General features: G+C 48.8%; 1 protein-coding gene across 1 annotated transcript; it reads left to right on the top strand.

Annotated features, from left to right (window-relative positions):
* The first annotated feature begins 687 nt into the window (after window positions 1-687).
* Window positions 688-10058, top strand: ZIC5 (Zic family member 5). Its single transcript, XM_083735325.1, is given in 3 exon segments — window positions 688-734; window positions 736-1961; window positions 6745-10058. Coding segments are annotated over 3 exon segments (1710 nt in total). The 5' UTR covers window positions 688-702; the 3' UTR covers window positions 7197-10058.
* The last annotated feature ends 8945 nt before the right edge of the window (window positions 10059-19003 follow it).

Below are 19003 nucleotides of genomic sequence, written 5' to 3'. Positions count from 1 at the left end.
CTAAAACTTGCAGCTGATGTGCCCGCAAGAACATTATGCCGACTCGCAGTAGGCAGTGGAAGGAAGCCTTGTTTCGCAAAGCGGTTTCAGGCTGGGCAAAAAGTTGCGGCAGTTCCTCACTGAACAGCTCATATCAGGGTCGTGAGTTCGATTCCCACGCTGGGCGAAAGATTCCTGCGTTTCAAGGGGGTTGGACTAGATGACCCTGGGGGTCCCTTCCAACTCTACAATTCTATCCCAGGTAACTGGGAAGCAGCAACTCTCCTTTGCGCGCTTGGAGCGAGATCCGGGCTGCCTTCCCTGACAGTTTCCAAGCAAGCGTGCCGCCGCGTGTTTCCCCCTGGCACGCCGCTCGCTTGGCACTCCCTCTGCGGCTGGGCGCTAACTTTTTCCCCTTCTTCCTTCCTTTCAGCAAGTGCAACTTTTTTGGGGGGGGGAGGGAGAAACGCGCGCGAGAGCGAGAAAAGGGGCGTCGGGGGGGTGGGGAGAGCGAGCAAGAGCGCGAAAGCAGACAAGAGCGCGAGGGCGGTTCCCCGCTGAGCGCCCGGCCTGAATGGGAGCCAATCGCGCTGGCCTGGCCTCTGCCAATCACCGGCCTCCCTCCAATCCCACCCGCGCACATTTCCAAACTCTGGTTCCCAACCGCGCCGCTCAAATGTGCCGAGCGCTCTGCCAATCGCTGGAGGCCAGAGCGGGGAGAGGATGGCAGCAGCAGCCGAGTTGGGAAACGGAGCAGACAAAAGAAGTTAAAGAGCCGCTTAATCGCTCCATGTTTGGCAAGGCGGCGGCGCTGGCCACGGCGGCAGCAACAGCCTCGGCGGCGGCAGGCAGGGGGAGGAAGGCCACCGCCCCCTCGGGGCCGGCCCAGGCGACCCCCTCGCGCCTGGATGGGCCCCGGGGCTGCGGCGCCATGGAGCCCGCGCTGAGTTGCAAGAGGAGCCCCAGCCTGCGCTTGGCCGACCTGGCCGCATTGCATGGCGGCGTCGGAGGAGGCAGCAGCGCCACCAGCGGTGGCGGCTTCCAGCCCTTGCACCCGGGGGACCTGGGCTCCTCGGACCCGGCTGCCGCGGCCCCCTTCGGGCCGGAGCACGTGGCGTCGGGGGCGCTCAAGTTGAGCCCGGCCGGCGCCGAGGCCGCCTTCGCCTCGTCGTCGCAGGCGGGCGCCAACGGCGCGGCCGGCAGCCCCTCGTACGCGGCGCCGCGGCGGGCCGAGCGGCCTCTGCAGCAACACCCGGCCAGCTCGCCCATGTTCATCTCGTCGGCGGGCACCTACGGCGCCGGCGGCGAGCAGCCTCACGCCGCCGCCTTCCCGGGGCTGCACGACCACCCGGCGGGCCCGTCCGGAGGCCACCACCCGCTCAACGGGCAGATGCGGCTGGGGCTGGCCGTGGCTGCGGCTGCCGCGGCGGCTGCCGAGTTTTACGGGCGCGTGGAGCCCTTCCGCCCGTCGTCCGTGGCGGCCGCCGCCGCCGCCTCCGAAGCGTCCTACGGCGCCGCGCCGCAAGGCTACCCGGTCAACTTGGCGGCGGCCGTCCTGCAACAGGCGCCAGCGCCTCCCGCACATGCGCACCACGCGCCTCCACACCATCACCACCCTGCGGGCGCCTCCTCCGCTGCCGCCGCCTTCCTGCGCTACATGCGACAGCCCATCAAGCAAGAGCTGATCTGCAAGTGGATCGAGGCCGAGGCGGCCGCGCCGCCCTGCTCGCAAACCTACAGCACCATGCACGAGCTGGTCAATCACGTCACGGTGGAGCACGTCGGCGGGCCCGAGCAGAGCAGCCACGTGTGCTTCTGGGAGGAGTGTCCCCGCGAAGGGAAGCCCTTCAAGGCCAAGTACAAGCTTATCAACCACATCCGCGTGCACACGGGCGAGAAGCCCTTCCCGTGCCCCTTCCCCGGCTGCGGGAAGGTCTTCGCGCGCTCCGAGAACCTCAAGATCCACAAAAGGACGCACACAGGTGGGTGGCACGACAGGAGCGCGCGCCTTTCTCCGGCCGCGTCTCTCCGGCGCGCGGTTCTGACTTCTTTTCTCTACCCCCTCCTCCCTCCTTCCTCTATCTCCTACGTACCCTCAGACGTGTGACGTTTGTCATGAATAAGTAATTTCACCAGCTCTTTGGGGCTGCAGCGGGAGAGTGAGTCTTCCTTGATATGTCTGCGTTGTCTGTGTATGCGTGGTTTGGGAATGGCTCGCGGGTCTTCTGCGTTGTGCCCGCTGCGGTTTTGGTGAGAGCGAGGAAGGCTTCCCGGCGCCACAGAATTCCTCAGCAGGCAAACTAAGAGCGCTGTGGATAGCTAGGAGCTCCCACGAAAGTGGGAAGAACGGAGGAGTCCCACGAAGGCCCGCGGTGTGCCCAGCAGGAGTGTCAGTTTGGCCCCGCGACCGTGGGTGCCCGGGGCTGTGGGTGCTATGCAGCGTACATGGTCCTGGCGACGAAATTTGTGGGTGCCAGGCCAGGCCCCTTCATGGTGAATTTTGTGGGTCCTCGGGCACCAGGGGCCCAGGGAGCCGGCACCTATGGTGTCCAGTACTCCTCTTAGATAGTGGAAAGAAAGGGCAAACCCCAAACTTTATTCTGGTCAATTCACTTTTCAAAAAGTTTCTCCTATGCTTTTATTTGTTTGGGTTTTGTTTTCTTTTTTATATATGAAGGAGAGAGTCAGGGGATTTGATCATGTTGCCTCTCAAGAGGAGGTACTTTTCAAATGAGACCACCAATATTTTACTTTCCCTGGGGGGAGGTTTTCTCCCTTAGTTGTTTTTGGGGAAGTGATAGGCAAGGGCTTTTAAAAGATATGTTGTTGGTTTAAAGGTGTGTTTCGATGGAGGGAGCGCTGCTATAGCGATTCGGAATAGTGCTTTTGAGAACAAATGGGAAGGGAAGGCGACGCGGGTGTGCCTTTGTGCGTGTCTCCGCCAGACTAGCTATTTCAATGAAGTTCTGTTTATGGCGCTGTATCTTTTACAGCTTGGTTTTGATTTGCCCCTGGCCTTTTGGCTTCACTTAAAAGGCGGTTGGGATTTATAGTTGCGTGTAGACAGATATTATCCACCGGAGGCTGCTTATAGGGAAGGGGGGGGCAAAGGCCGGAGGGGGCTCCACCTAATTGTTTTCATGATTTATTGTGTGTTGTTGCAAAAAAAAAAAAAAAAAAAGAGGAAAAGGAAAGGGGGGTGGCGAGGCGGACAAGGTGCAACGCGCTGTTCAAACTCCCATGCAAATAGCCCCTGGCGGCAAAAGCTATCGATTTTTAGATGGCGAATCCGCAGGGTTGAGCCCATCTGTGCGAGCCCTGAGCACCCCCTCCCACGCAGCCCCATGGAGCGGGGAGTGGGGGGGTGGATCTGTCCTGCAAGCGAAGAGGAGCGCGGTGCTTTTAGGCCTTGGAGGCCGAGTCTGCTCCGGAAGGGCCTGACTGGGAGTTTTGCAGACTCTCCTAAAGAAGATGCTTGCAACTTGCAAGGGCTGGTTTCTGCGCAGTAATCGTAGGGCTCTCGCCCGGGGAAAACCCTGCTGGTGCTCTGGGAGGAGGGGCAGGAAGAAAGCCTCGCGAGGGCTTTCCAGCCCGTCCTTCCATTCACACAGCTCCTTTTCCAGCTGGAGAACTCCGATGTTCGGCTCATCTCGCCCTCGCCCGCTTGAGGCTGCCCACACAGTGCCCTTGCTACTGCCGCTGGGAAGAAGATCCGAGTCTGGTTCCTTCGGGCCGAGGCTCCTGCAGGTGGGGGAATAGCTGGAGCCTCGCCGCTCCTCCTGACCGGTGCTCGTCGGTCGAGTAGGGTTGGGTGGAGATCCGAAGCCGGCCCGATCCCCACCGCCTGTTGCAGACAAAAGACCCACGAGTGAAGATCCGGAGGGGCCGAGGAGCGCCGCAGAAAGCTGCTCGGTGTTTTTTCTGCAACAGTGTTGCAGGGGCACACGGTTGGAAAACGCTTCTGCACGGTTTGCAAGATCCGGTGCTGGCAGGGAACTCTTTCCACGGCCACGTGCTGGCACGGAAGCCCTGGCCAGGGAGCTCGAGTTGACTGTAGCATAAGCAGCTCTATTGCCCGTTAACAGCTCCACTTTCTCCTCTTGCGGGCGAGGGCAAAACGACTCCCCGGAAGCCGAGGAGAGCGGCTTCAGGCGCCCTTTCCCCTTCTCTCCAGGAGGTTCCTCCTGCCCAACCGAGGGGTCCCTGATTCCCAGGCCCGGGAGTCAAAATGTTCCGCCTCCCGCTTCATTTGGCGCAGCCAAACGGGAGTTTAAGATTGTCCGGAGCAACCTCGGCATTTCTGTGCGTAATTTTGCAATCTCGCGCCCTTCTTGGTTTCTTCTCGCTCTCCTACAGGCTTCTCCCCTATAGGTTCGTGTTAACGTAAGAAATTTGAGTTTCAAGATCAAGGATCGTATGTTTGGGTTTAAGCAGCAAATGAGTTTTCCTCTCCCCCCCTTTTTTTTTGTTCTGTTTGGTTGAGAACGAGTTGAGCTCCCAATGGTGGTGGGGGGAAATCGCCCTGCGCTTGGCTTTCGTGTAGTTGGTTTTGTTTTTAAAGATAGCCGGCGGCTTGTCTCTTGATCGATGCCGCAAGTTGTTGCCTCCCTGAGCCCTGAACCGCTCGCGCGGTTTGTGGAAACGGGCCGCCGACCTCGCTTCGAATTAGTAGGCGGTGAAGTTTCCTTTCTCGGCGCGCAAAAGGGAGCGAGCAGCCTTTTCCTCAGCGAGAACCGTTGCTTTTCGACTGCGCATCTCTCGGCTTAAAACCGAGATAATCTGCAAATGGTTAAACTCTGACGTGAACCTTTCGTCAGAGACAATACCAAAATAAACATCAGGATGGCATGGGCATCTCGCTTCGGGATGTATGAGCATAGCAACCAGGGCATCCCTTGAAAGTCGGTCCTCTTCCCAAAACCTAGTGCTGCTGGCCTTAATTAAATATATATATTAAAAAATAGAGTCGACCGAAGTTAAAAGCAGACAAATCTGATTAGCGATTGCTGAAACAGGTTCTAGACAGACAAACGCACATGCAAACCCAATTATGCCATATTTTGAAGAGCAAGAAATAAGACACATTTTCTGGCTTCTACATTTAACTATGGACACCTATGGCCACTATCATTTTTAAAAAGAGAATGTGTCCTGGAAAAAAGGACATATAGTAACCCTAAAATGCTTTCCTTAAATAAATAGCAAAACACCAACTCAGGATATTTCAGCTGAAAGGACAACACTAGGCTATGTTGACCAGAATGATCCAAAACACAGTTACTTGGAAGTAACTGAGCTCAGTGGCCTTACTTGCTGCCAAGTGAATAGGCTTGGCACTGAGGTTTGGATCTTTTACCTTTTTCATGTAGAATCTTTATCCCATTTTATAGCAACGACATTTCGTTGGAAATACTTTTGAGACTTCTGAAAGGCTGTATAATTTCTGTTCAATTGCCACATATCACCAGGAGACATTTTCTGGTTGAAATAATGCATTTGTGATTGAAGTAGGATTGGTAAGTTGGGATCTGCCTGTATTTACACAGGAAAAGGAATGTCATAAATTAAACCTTCTGCCTTTCCCAAAAAGGAGTAGATAGATGCTGTTTTCACCAGTAAAACAACAAAGGTCGCAATCCTACATGTGCTTACCTGGAAGCCAAGTGGAACTATTTAATATTTCTGAGTAAACATGCTCAAGATTGAGCTGGATGAAAATACTGAATTACCTTGTTGACTAGGAAACACGTATTAATATTGGGGTGCAATCCTGATGTCTTATTTGGGTGTCTATAAATAAAATCCATATTTTAGCATATTTTTGCCTCCATGTATGGATGGGATTAATTTTTTTTAAAAAATCCCTTTTTGAAATAAAGTAACGCTAAACCCATGTCCACTTGTGGCAGCAGAAATTATTCCTGCCTTTTTGCTTCCAGAACCTTGGAAAATAATTGTAGAATTGCATTACACCTTGGAGCCAGTGAGATGCCAGAAGTAAAGGCCCTGAGGGTGGCTTTCACAATCACCCTCAAGGTGCACATTAAACCTATTTAAACAGATTCACCATCTTATTTCGAAGCATAAACTAGTCCTAGGTAAAGAGATCTTGGCCAGCTCACTGCTCATGGAGTGGGTAGCTTTCTCAATAATGAGCAAGCTGTAAAAAGCTAAGAATGTCAGAGAAGGGAGGGGAAGAGAGGGTGCCCCTCTTTGAGAGCTTGATCTGTTGACAATGGTTTAAAAAAAAGGAAAAGAGGGAGAGCAATGTGTTTAAACAGGTGCTACTTTTATTTTAGAAAAAGGAGAATCTCCTCTTGCAAACCACAAGGGAAGGGATTAGGACAATATGGGTTTGTCTGTATGGATGTGTAAGCCCCTACTTTAATCCATCATTTAAATTTTTCATTTACAAGAGAAATATGGGCATGGAATAAGGAGAGACATTCCCATTGTCCTGGATATGTTTATCTGAATGTCATGATCACAGTTTAGAAAATATTCTTTAACATTGTGGACTACATTTTTGAGCAAATGTAAACCTGCTCACTCTCTCTGTGTAGTAATAATAATAATAATGATTGAAAAGTTAAGCTATTGGAGGGATGGTAAAGACTGGAGTCAATTTTATCTGCTGAGTCTTTGTTTTGCAATCCTCTCTAGTCTCCCCTGTTCCTGTGTTTGGTTTGACATGTAAATTCAAAGTTTGGGGATTTCTTTCTTTCCTTTCACAAAGAGTCCATTATGGATGTTTTTCTCTTTCAGGAGAGAAGCCTTTTAAATGTGAATTTGATGGCTGCGACAGGAAGTTTGCCAATAGCAGTGACAGAAAGAAACACTCTCATGTCCACACCAGTGACAAGCCATATTTCTGCAAAGTCAGAGGCTGTGACAAGTCTTACACACATCCGAGCTCCTTGCGCAAGCACATGAAGATCCATTGCAAATCCCCACCGCCTTCTCCTACCCCAGGATCTCATGGCTACCAACCCACTGGGACACCACTGGGTGCCCCTCTGTCCCCTCTCCAGGACTCTGGCAGGGGCCGCCCTGTCAACCTTTCTCCTCAGGTCACCAATCTCAATGAATGGTATGTGTGCCAAGCCACTGGGGCCCCGAACCACCTCCATACGCCATCCAGTAATGCCACATCTTCTGAGGAGGAAGAGAACGAGGAAGAAATTTATAGGAACTCTGAGACAAGAACTATTCATTAGAACTGGGAGGGAGGCAGAACTTTGAAGATGGCACGATCATGCCATCTTGGTTAATTTGGGCTATTTATTCAGTATTATGAAACCCTATGGTGTTTGTAACATGTAACTAATTTAATTAAGACATTGGACTTGTGTGTCTCTCTCTTTTTTAATTAAAAAGAATAATCTTTTTTAAAAAAGCAAACCCACCAAGCCGGACTGTAACAGTAATCCATTGTGCATCTTCCCTACCCTACCCTATGTTTATGGAAGACGTCAGAGGAGTTCACCTTTGTGTTGCTTGATCTTCAGTGTGTGCACTGCCAGGTTGGCAATTCGGTGTGATAGTTTTCCCAAAATAAAAGCAGGAGGAATGTGGCTTATGAATGTAACTGGGAAGCTAATGGGCTTTCTCTGTGCCAGAAGTGGATTCCTTAAGCTTGTCCACCTATTTTTGAAAAGGCACGTTCTTCCATCTAGGCCTCTATCCCACATCCATCACCTGTGAAACTGCCAACTGGTTTCTTGCATCCAAGTACTGTATATGTACGTGTACGATAATGTATAGGTACAGTTCACTGCCTCTGAAATCTTAAGTCCTCAAAATCTCAAAACGGAATGCTGAAACGTAGACCTTGGGTTGCAGTTTGCATCGCACTAAAACCAATGTTGAAATTCACCACCACAAGATTCAAGGTGGCACCTTTATAGAGCAGTGCCAAATTTGCTTATATGGAAGATCAGTCCATTGTTTTAAATGGAACTCGCTTCCAAGTAATTATGCTGGGTGGGTGGGAGGGAGAGCAGTCACAATCCTAGTTGTGTAGGATTTCACAAACGCTATTGAGCAAGGGGGATTGGGTTTTGTTTCATTTTATTTCTTTAGCCATCTGATCCTAAACATGCTTACTCGGAAGAAAGTTGCACTGAAGGGGCTTACTTCCAATAAGAATACTTAAGAACAGTACTGTTAGGCAGTACCTTATACACACTGGTGTGACTGTAAGTCCCATTGAATTCAATAGGACTTACTTCTGAGTTGACCTCCACATGATTGCACTGTTAATGTCTCAATTATTTTAATTTTCCTTTCCTTTTCTTTTTTTAATGTCTTTCTAAGCTCTAACCCTGAAAGGGGAGGGAATTAAATCAGTTGCTATGATTATTGTTGTTTAACACATTCAACGAATTGTGCTCTAAAGACATTTGTCCCACTGGTTTCAGTGTTATTCATTAGTACGTGTCTTAGCAGGACTGCTTAATGGTTTTTCCTTGTCATGGGAGTGTCGCTAAATGAGATCTATCTTTATATGCGATATAGCAGAGGCCATGAGTCTAAACACGCTTCCTTGCAAGCCAGTCACATTGAATCAGAGTAAATTGGATTTATGAGTAAGCATATTTGGGAATGAAGCCCAGCCTATAGTGTTAGGTCAAAAGTGCTGTGAACTTCACAGCTGTTACTATGTCAAAGTCTCCCTGTTGAAAGAGTTATGATGCTAAGAGTGACACATGACTTTCTGGAAGATACTATATTTTACTGATCCAGCCTAACACCCTTGCATGCACAAAGGGTTTCATAAATTACTTCTATCTCTATTTTTTTCAGCATCTGCGATCCTGTTTCTTATGCGGTGTGCCATTGACCAAAGTGCACTGGGGAAAGCAAACTGTCATAAATGTAAAAATGGAGGGAGGGGGATGCTGAGTAGATTACCTTTGGCCTAGCTGCCAAGCTATTATAGAGTGAGGTCATGGAATCCTGACAATTTCTGATGCAGTTGGTACGACATATTTCACGTGTAAAATGCTGGTTCATCATAAACACCCTACAGATAATCTAAAGAGCACTAATTTATCCTCTGAGACCACTGAATAAGTAACCAGTCACCAACCCATTACCAGGGCTTGTAGAAATGTGTGGGGATTTTTTTGTGTCTTGTGTGCTGTGATACATAGTCTTGTCATTGTTATAACTTGTATGTGGAAGTGATCTATTTTGTACAGCGGAATTAATTTATTTTTTTATTTTTAGATATCAACTTCTTTCTTATTTCTTTCTAAAGAGTACAGAGCACACCAAAGAAGAAAATTATTAATTTTGGTGATAGGTTGTCTATGATTCTGTGGTTGTTTTCCTGGGGGGTGGGGGAAAGCCCTTATATTTTTCAAGTTACTTGAATGAACAATGTAATGTGAAAACAGCTCCTTCCTGCATGTCTCCTGTGCAGTGTGTTGGTGATTCAATATAGTTTATAGAGATATTTGTTTCTTAGTACAGTGCATGGTGCTGTCCATCTGGAAGCCTTTAAATGTCCTGATCATATTGTTACATGAACAGAAAAAGGACATTCATTTTAATATCTATATCTATAAATATATAAATGAGAACTTGAATACAAACCACTTCTTAAAATTGTTTATTTGAATTGCATTCCTTTTCTCTTTCAAAACCCATTTGAATAATAAGGAAAAACTATCATGAAGTAAGACATGGACTTTTAAAGGATAATTTATGTTTTGGTGAGCTTTTTTAGAAAATTTCCTGAATTAAAAAAAAATGTTTAATTTATACACTTTGTTCTCCTCCTACCAAATAGATTGCACTATCCATTACTACACCTTCATGTTTTGTTTAATGTGAAATTAATGCCTTCACGGAAATACATTTGCTGGGAAGTAAGTATTTGGTTTCAATAGACTTACTTCCATGTAAATGGGATTTTCATTTTGGGGTACCAGGAGCAACATACTGTTTGTCTGCTGTGCCACTGCTTTTCCTCATATTTTTAAAACATGCAATACCTCCTTCATATCTGTAAACCTGGTCATAAGAAAGCAAGAATGGTTAAAAGTAAAATTTAAAAAAAAAAATCTTATTTTTTACTTGTGCTTTATTGTTGGGGGACAAATTATGATAACCAAGTGGCTTACAGAGTACTCAAGCTAGGAATTCAGTGATTGTCCCATCCTTGAAAGAAAAATAATTGTAAGGGAAATCATTAAGTACAAAACAACCTTCTCACTTATTTTATAGGTCTGCTTATACATTGCCATGAGAAATTTGGTACAAATGGTTTGGCTCATCCAAATCATGTTTAGTGGAAGTTGGTCTTGCTTGTAAGCAGTCTAAAGAAATCCACCAGAGTCTGAAGGCCAATCTCATTGATAAATTAAAGGACATGGTTAAACCACATACATGAGGGTGTGGCAAAGTTCATTCATGTGAATTGATACATTTGTATATGGATTTAAACAGTGCTATTGTTCTAGAAAAAATGGTCTGGGACTTGCCATGAACCCTTGTTCTCTTAGAATGAAAATGGCGTCCACCTAAGAGGTGCAGGAAGTTGGGGGGAAAGCTTTGGATTTTAATAGGGATCATGACAGTTTGGGTGGATGGAGAACAGGCTTCTGTCTTAAATATTGACACACAATAGAAGAGGGAAGTTAGTATTACTGAGGTGTCTCTTAAGCACTGTGGACACTTGGTCAATGTGGCCTACGTACTTACCTTAAATCTAAACGTTCAAACAGTGGACAGTGTGCCACTCTCAACAAAAGAGCTATTAAAACCAATTGAAGATAGTGCTGATGAAATCAAAGTAATGTAGATGGGACAAGATAGCATGTGGGAGCTGCAAAATGCTAGACAAGGAGTGAAGTGAACAGGAATGAAGTTCTGCTGAAAATAAAACTATCCTTTAAGTTTGTATCTTAACCATGTCCACATTACTGTTCACGTGTTGAGTTCCTCAATACGATTTCCCACAGCCAACGTGGTTGATTTTGGCCTCAGGTGGCGAAGGTGCAACCGGTTGCAAAGAGTTGCTTAGACTCCATGAAGAATGAGGACCTTTCGGATTGGGGAAAGGGTGGACTAACGGAGTTTCTGGTGAAAAGGAGGGCTGCACACAAAGCCCACCCCGCACCCTACTCCAAGGCATGAATCATTCATGGGAAATATATCAGAGATAAAAGATATCTGACAATGAGGAGCCTAAAACAAGTTTTCCCCTTCTTGTTTTCTGCCTTCCAACGCCCCATCTCTCCCTCTCCCCTCGGTCTATAGAGCTGAAATTGACCACTGCACGTCTTGCGCCACTTCAAAGTAATTTGCGCCAGAACGGAAGGCTCGGCGCTTGGGCAATCTTCATGGTGCGTTAAGATTTCTATGGCAATTGGCAAGCAAGACTTTTCCCATCTGAATATGGCTCAAAGAAAAGGCACTTATTGACACGAAGTTGGCCATCTTCAAAGACTTCATCTCTTCTAAGCAGGGGGAAAATGTGCTCTCACACAAACAAGGCTTTAAATCAGCCGTGATCCACTTTTGTCTTAGTTACCGGTGGGGGTGGAAGAGGGAGGGAAGCATCGCGCTCGAAGGTTATGATCTCCGGAGTCTGAATCATTTTGAGTTGATTTGTTTTGGGCTTTTTTTTTAAACCCCCAGCTCATTCTTCATCTTCTTGCCAAATTTTATTTTTAAAGTAGTAACGACCGACAAACCACGCCCATAGGAGGAAAAAAGTTATTGGAGCTGAAGTAAATTGGCGGTTTTGCATTTCACCCACGCTGACTTGAGCGCGTTTATTTACTTAAGCTCCATTGATCTCGCTTACTTCCAAGTAACGCCCCAACTCGGCTAAGCTCTTTTACTTGAAATGTATCCCATTGACTTCTATGGGATTTGTGATTTCTCAATATGGCTATAAGGCAGGCGAATAAAGATGCACACGTGTAGACTTGTGCATTCAGATGAAGGGTTTCTTGACACGAGCCGGTTGCTTGCTTGATTACTTGCACGTGTGAAGGGGGCCATGAAAAGATACAGCGTGAGAGAAAGAGCCGTCGCGTCTTACAGCACCTTCAAGGCAGAATTTGTCAGTGAAGCCGACTGACATTTAGCTGCCCAGCTTCACACGTTCATTTTTACCGCAGGGTAACTGCAGCAACGACAGCCTTGCACGTGTGAACACTCTGTCGCAGTTTTACCACCACATGAATTTCCTATCTACCGGCATGCAATGTTTTTAAACCGAGTGTGTTCTTTCGGATGCAGAAAAACTCATCCTTCAGGAAGCAGCCCTGAATTTAGGTAACCTTTTCCACGTCCACATCAGAGACACTTTACGCACCTAGGTATTAGGGAGGACAGGTTCACAACGCTATTTCTCCATACTTGTTGACTTACCGCTGAATGTCTGAAGGGAGTCCACGGCAAATAATTGTGATGTAGGTAATATGAAACCTCTACCTGTGGGTTTGTCTCGCTGTTGTTCAGGCGATGAACTCAAAAGAAAAGAGGTGACACACATGCTACAGAAGAAGGGAAGAACAATAGACTTGGAGTGTACAGACAGCTAGAGGTGTACATTTGACTGAAAAATGGGACGAGGGTTGATATTTTGAACTGTATACGTGCGAGGGAATCCCCAAGAGCAAACGAGGAGCTATATAGTTTTACGGGCACAATGCACTAGCTCATGCACTAAATAACAGGGAGTCCCTCTGCCACATGTACGGTGTTCACACGTGTCTAACCAGGCATGGCATTTGAGCGATCGAATATAGGGTGAGTTTTCTCTGCGCTTCAGGACGATGTCCTGGTCATTAAATATAAAAGATGTGCAGCGTGCACACAACCTTACAAGGAACAAAGGCTATTGCAAACAAGGAGGAATAACGGGTGTGTGTGTGTTAAAGAGGAGACAGGGAAAACACTTTCTCTCTCTGCGCTCCTACCTCCACCCAGTGGTTTAGTTAGATCAGGGTTTCACAAACTTGGGTCTCCGGCTGTTTTGGGACTACAACTCCCATCATCCCTGACCACCGGGTCCTGCTAGCTAGGGAAGATGCGAAATGTAGTCCAAAAACAGCTGGAGACCCTGTTTGGGAACAGTTTGGGAAACCCTGAATTAGATCATTGTAGACTCTGGTTTAATGGTGGAGGTGGATCTTGAGATGGCGGTGCCTATTACTTTAGTGAGCCAGCACTGTTGCGTTGGTGGATCATCCTATCCATTCTCTTGAATGGGGCCCCGAACATCTGCCCCCAAATCCGGCTCTTGACGGTACCAAACTGAATCTACTCCACTGCAATTCGAAACAAATCTGCCAGTAGGTATGTTCAGAATTACAGTCACACTTAAGGGACTTGGATGGAGAAAAGGATTCAGAGATGGGGCAATATAGACCTGTTGCCCCGAGATGAGAGGTGTGCGTGATGGCTCCTGCACTTTAACGGTGTCTGCGCGCTCGCTTGCCTCCGTTTCTGTGTGTCTATGCTGCAAGCACAGAGCGGCGGATCTCCAGCTTGCTGGACCGACGCATCTGTGCAAATTTGCGCGTGTCGTCCATCCATCCATCGATCCATCCATTCTAGGCGCACGGAGGTAACACAGATTGTCGCAGAGTGCTCCTGTCTTTCTGGAAACCTGTGTATATCCTTCTGCAACATCCAAGGAGCTCTAAAAATGTGTTGGGGAGTTGGCTGGGTAGGTTATTGGGTTGTTATTTTTTATTTTTGTTATATATTTTGTGTTTTTATATTGTGATTTTATGTGGCAACAACCTCCCTGACACCTGCGGGTATAGGGCGGTATACTTACTTACTAACTTAATCATCCATCCTGTTCAGGGGCCCTGATTCTTTTCCACCACTTACAGTTACTTATTTACTTACACACACACACACACACACACACACACACACCGCAATAGGACTCCAGCAGCCTCTGCGTCTCCTTCGGCCAGAGCAGCGATTCCCCTGCTGATGCTTCTCCGCTGTGGACCCCCAGGCGACTCTCGACTGTGCGCACCGCGATCCTTCCCGCGCGCGAAGTACCCTCCTCCTTCTCTTCTGCCCGCGTCGCCTCCGCCTCCGCCTCGGGTGCCGGAGCCTCTGGCGGCCGGGGGAAGTTCAAAGGCAGGCTCGTCCGGCGTGGAAAGCGCTCGCCGCGCTCCGACGAAGCGCCGATTCGCGACACCCCATTAAGATACAGTTGCGCTGACCTCGCGTTTCATGGCCTGTTAGCTACGTCAATTGGCGCTTCGTCACAAGCTCGCCGAGGGGGCGCGCCCAGAGGGAACGGGGGGGTGGGCTCCTTCCCAAACTTATATATCTGGGATATATATATATATATATATATATATATATATATATATATATGGGGGGGGTAATCATCAAGAAAAATAAGGGGACCCGACGATCTCCACTGCGCCTTCTCCTACTCTCTTGGATACCCCCTAAAACACCCCTTCCTCCCCCGAATAAAAAAGAATAACGAAAATAAGAGAGGATCCACTGCCACTTTCCAAAACACCCCTCTTCCCCGATCTCTCTCCGCGCCCACCCCTCCACCATTTCCCCACCCCCCCCACCCCACTCCACCAACTTTGGCACTTTTATTGGCGAGCGATTGTCCTTTGTTTATTTAAAGCCAAGGCGGCGTGAATGGTGCAAAATAAACATGATGAAAAATAACCAAACAGATGATTCCGCTTGGCGAGGAGGGGAAGGGGGGAAAGAAAGGGGGGAGCCGGACTTCATAAAACACACACAACACACACACACACACGGAGCAGGAGGAGGAGGAGGCGGCCGGGCGCAGCGCTCAAGGAGAAAAAGCCTTTGAAGTGGGCCTTATTATGGCCGGCATACTTGGGGGTTGCCCTAACGACGCGGCTGAAAGGAAAGCGCTCGCCTTTGTCCGCGATTTGTTCTCCTTTGCTGGGTTGCCCGCTGAAATGACGGGCGCGGGGGCTGCCTCCGAGGTGCAGCCCGCAAAGCACCAACTTCCAACTCAGACTTGCAGGCGCCGCTCTCCTGAGGACAGAAAGGGAGGCGGGAAGGGGGGGGAGGGAATCGGAGGAGGAGAGCAGGAGAGCACCCCTCCCCTCAAGCTGCTTCTCTCTTTTGGGGTGGAGCAGGCCACGGAAACCCAGAAGATCGCAGGGCAGTCCCCCACCCCACCCCACCCCACCCCACCCCGCGGCCACAAAGTCATAACACCAATGTCGCTTTGCTGGATGAGAGAGGGAGGGTCATTCTGCGCGCAAAGGGTTGGCTCTGTCACTGAACGTGTGTGTTTCCCACTTCTAGGAAGCTCACCAGCCAGGCGTGAATGCACCGGCATCTGATCCCTATCAGCTGACCCTCAGAGGTATATTGTCACTAATTACGAATCGCTATTAATAATGGTCATGCTCATCTGTGTCCTCATCTTAGGGCCACAGGGCTATGGGGCCCTGCTTGGCACTTCCCATACTCATTTGGTTGACCATTATGAGAACAAGAGGCTGGGCTAGGGGACCTTTGGCCCAACCCAGCAAAGTTGTTCTCTCTTCCACTTACAGTCCCTAGTAGCTGAGTACACCCTTCTCCATCTCTTCTGCATATGGATACTTTCCACTTACGTTTTATCATGCAAGCTGAAACACTCTCCATGCCCTCCGATAAATTCCACAGATACTCTCTTGTATCACATCCTCCAAACCCTTCCTTCCTTCCTTCCTTCCTTCCTTCCTTCCTTCCTTCCTTCCGTCTTATAATGAAGTCGGCACCTTCTGCCTTGGCAGGTCTTTCCACTATACTGTTCAATATATATCCAGATGCAACCTTTGCCAGACTAAGCTTTTAGTATTGCCAACCTATCAGTTCAAAAGCATACCAGTGCAAGTAGATAAATAGGTACCACTGCGGTGGGAAGGTAAACAAGATTTCTGTGCACTCTGGCACTCATCACAGTGTCATGTTGCAGCAGAAGCAGTTTAGTCAAGCTGGCCACATGACCCAGAAAGCTGTCTATGGACAAACGCCGGCTCCTTCGGCCTGAAAAGCAAGATGAGCACCGCACCCCATAGTTACCTTTGACTGGATTTAACCAGTCCATGAGTCCTTTACCTTTACCCTTTAACCTACCTGTTCCATAAATACTAAAGTACTGAAAAGTGTTCTAGAATATAGAATATAGAATATAGAAGTGTTCTAGAATATATAACCTAATCTGCATGCACACACACATAATCAACACTTCTGGGCATATTATTCATTTGCTAACAATGGGGACAGTGAACCGAGTTTGTGGCACCAGATTGATTGATTTACTTATTTACTTCTGAGGTAAATAACTTGTGGATTAGTCACCTTAGAGGCAAACCTATTCAGAGACACCTATTCCTGTTCCCTTTCTTTGTATAGTCAGGCATCTAGTCACTTCTATTATACACATATAGAAACATTCATATTCTCTCTCATCACACATCCAGCTCATTCTCTGTTACCACATACTCTCACTGGAACAGTTAGGTGATTTTGGATGCTGGACTTATTGTGGGCGGAGGGCAGTGCATTACTTCACTGTCTTCAACCTGTGACAAGCCAATGCTGCTGCCTTTGGGGTCCTTCTGCTCATTCAGCTGAGTGCACGTCTGCCCCAAAGTCCCTTCCACCCAGATGGATCCTGCCATCCTTCAGCAGACATTTTGCATCAGCCTTAGCCAGCACGGCACATGAGAGCCACAGTCCAAAACATCTGGGAGGAGGATCCTAGTTGGTGAAGGCTGATTTGTGCATCTTCACAACCGCTGGATGTAGAGTAGGCCACCAAGCAGCAGACAAGGACACGTGGAGCCTTCTCACACAAACACCCGCTTGCTCCAAGCCCATGTGATCTCATGTGCAGGGTTCACCCCTTGTTGGCTGCAGCTTGATGTCTGCTTGTCTACCGGAAATACCCACCCACAAATGCAGCAGGTTCACATCAGGGCAAATAAAATTCAGTGAAACGGCAGTTCAACAGCCCAGAGAGGAGTATGATTGTGAGACCTGAAAGACCTACATTGGCTCCCAGTATGTTTCCAAACACAATTCAAAGTGTTGGTTCTGACCTTTAAAGCCCTAAATGGCCTTGGCCCTGTATACCTGAAGGAGCATCTCCAGCCCCATCCTTCAGTCTGGACACTTAGATCCAGCTCCAAGGGCCTTCTGTGGGTTCTCTCACTGCAAGAAGTTACAGGGATTCAGGTGGAGGGCTTTCTCAGCAGTGGTGCCCACCCTGTGAAACACCCTCCCATCAGATGTCCAGGAGTTGAGTAACTAAACTTTATAACCTTTAGAAGACATCTGAAGGCAACCCTATATAGGGAAGACTTTTAATGCTTGATGTTTTATTGTGGTTTTTATTTATGCTGTAAGCCACTCAGAGTGGCTAGGGCAACCCAGTCAGTTGGACAGGGTACAAACACAACAACAACATCTCCTGCCACACAAGCAGAGTCGTCTGACTTCTGCACTTGTCGTGGTCACAAAAGAAGATTGCAGCCTTGTAGATTGTTGATCAAGGATATTCTCCTTGTCAGTCAGGTTTTGCTAGCCAGAGGCTACATTCGTGAAGATTATGTGACATTGAAATAATGGCTAGAGACATGGGCGTAGCCAGGATTTATGTTTGGGGGGGCAGGCTTTATGTTAGGGGAGGCAGAACCTCCCTTAAGTATTTTTTATTGATTTACTTGATTTAGGGGGGCAGCTGCTGCCTCTACCCCCATGGCTTGAGATGGCGGTTCTGGAAGGGGGCAAGGAAAGATGCAGGAGGGCAAAATGCCTTTAGGGGCCCTGAAGCGCCCCTTGCCCCCCACCCTCCAGGGTCTCCCGCATGAACCACCCATTTTGAGAAATCCCTAGGAACACCCCGCCTCTCCTATGCTGCCTTCCTTGTTTGCTTTGCCGGCTGCGCCTGCTGCCCGCATCTTGACATGCGCCCCTGTTCCACAAGAGTTATAAGCCTCTCTCCCCGCAGCAGGCTCTGCCTCCTGCTCCCCCGCCAGACAAGGCACCTCGGGGGCTGCCGTCGCCTCAAAAGGCCGCTCTCTCTGGTCGTGGGCACCGTGGAAGAAGAATGGGCTCTCGGAGAAAGGAGCACCAGTTGGGCCTTCGCGCAGCGCCAGAGCCTTATAAAGACTGACTGACACCCGGCAGGAAAGTTCGTCTCCGTCTCTCCCACTTTTTTCCCCCTTGCAAGAGGCGCTTAATGAAGGCTGCTCTCGCCGTCCTTTGTCTTCGCTCCCTGGTTCTCTCGGCAAAGCAGGCGCTCTCCCCACAGTCGTAAAAGGGGGACAGGCGAGGGGAGAAAGAAAGCGGGCGCAGCAGAAGTGTCACTTAGCATCTTCAAGCGGGACCTTCCAGGCGAAGTAAATATAGCGATCAAACGCCATTTAAGCGACGGATACGGGTGGGAGGGAAGGAAGGGGGGAGTTTGTGGGAAGGGGCCCTCAAGGACGCAGCCACAAGCCCAATACACACACACACACACACACGGCTGAGTGTTTGCACTTTCTGGAGAGCCTTGTGTTGTGCAAACAACAGGCACGCGGGCTTCGTTTGGAGTCCAGGAAATTAAGAAGACTCCTTACGCAGCCAGCCACCAATGGATGCGCACTTCCTCGCCTCGGATGGAAGCCTTTTTGCCCAGATGTGCTGTGTGTTTGTGTGTGCGCGCGCTAGCTAAACACACACACACACACACACACACACACACACACACACACACGTAGAAGTTCTGCCCAGGTGTAGGCTAGGCAGGTGGTCTCCATAAACTTGTTATTGTGTGAACGCGCCGAAGGTAGTAAAAATGGTGTCTCAAGTGTGAATAGTAGCTAGCTAGGAAAGTGGGGTGGAGGGGTGGTGGCGCTTGAAGGACGGATCGGTACCACTCAGAGACAATAAAAGTGCTTAAGTAACGGAGCTTCTTCCTCCCCACACAACATAAAGCCTGCCCCCGTTACATAAATCCTGGCTAAGCCCATGAATGGAGCTTTCGCCATAA

This window comes from Podarcis gaigeae, assembly GCF_964106915.1.
Source record: "Podarcis gaigeae genome assembly, chromosome: 4".
NCBI classification, from domain to species: domain Eukaryota; kingdom Metazoa; phylum Chordata; class Lepidosauria; order Squamata; family Lacertidae; genus Podarcis; species Podarcis gaigeae.
Note: the sequence above shows the minus strand (reverse complement) of the source record. Positions and strands in the feature narration are given on the sequence as shown.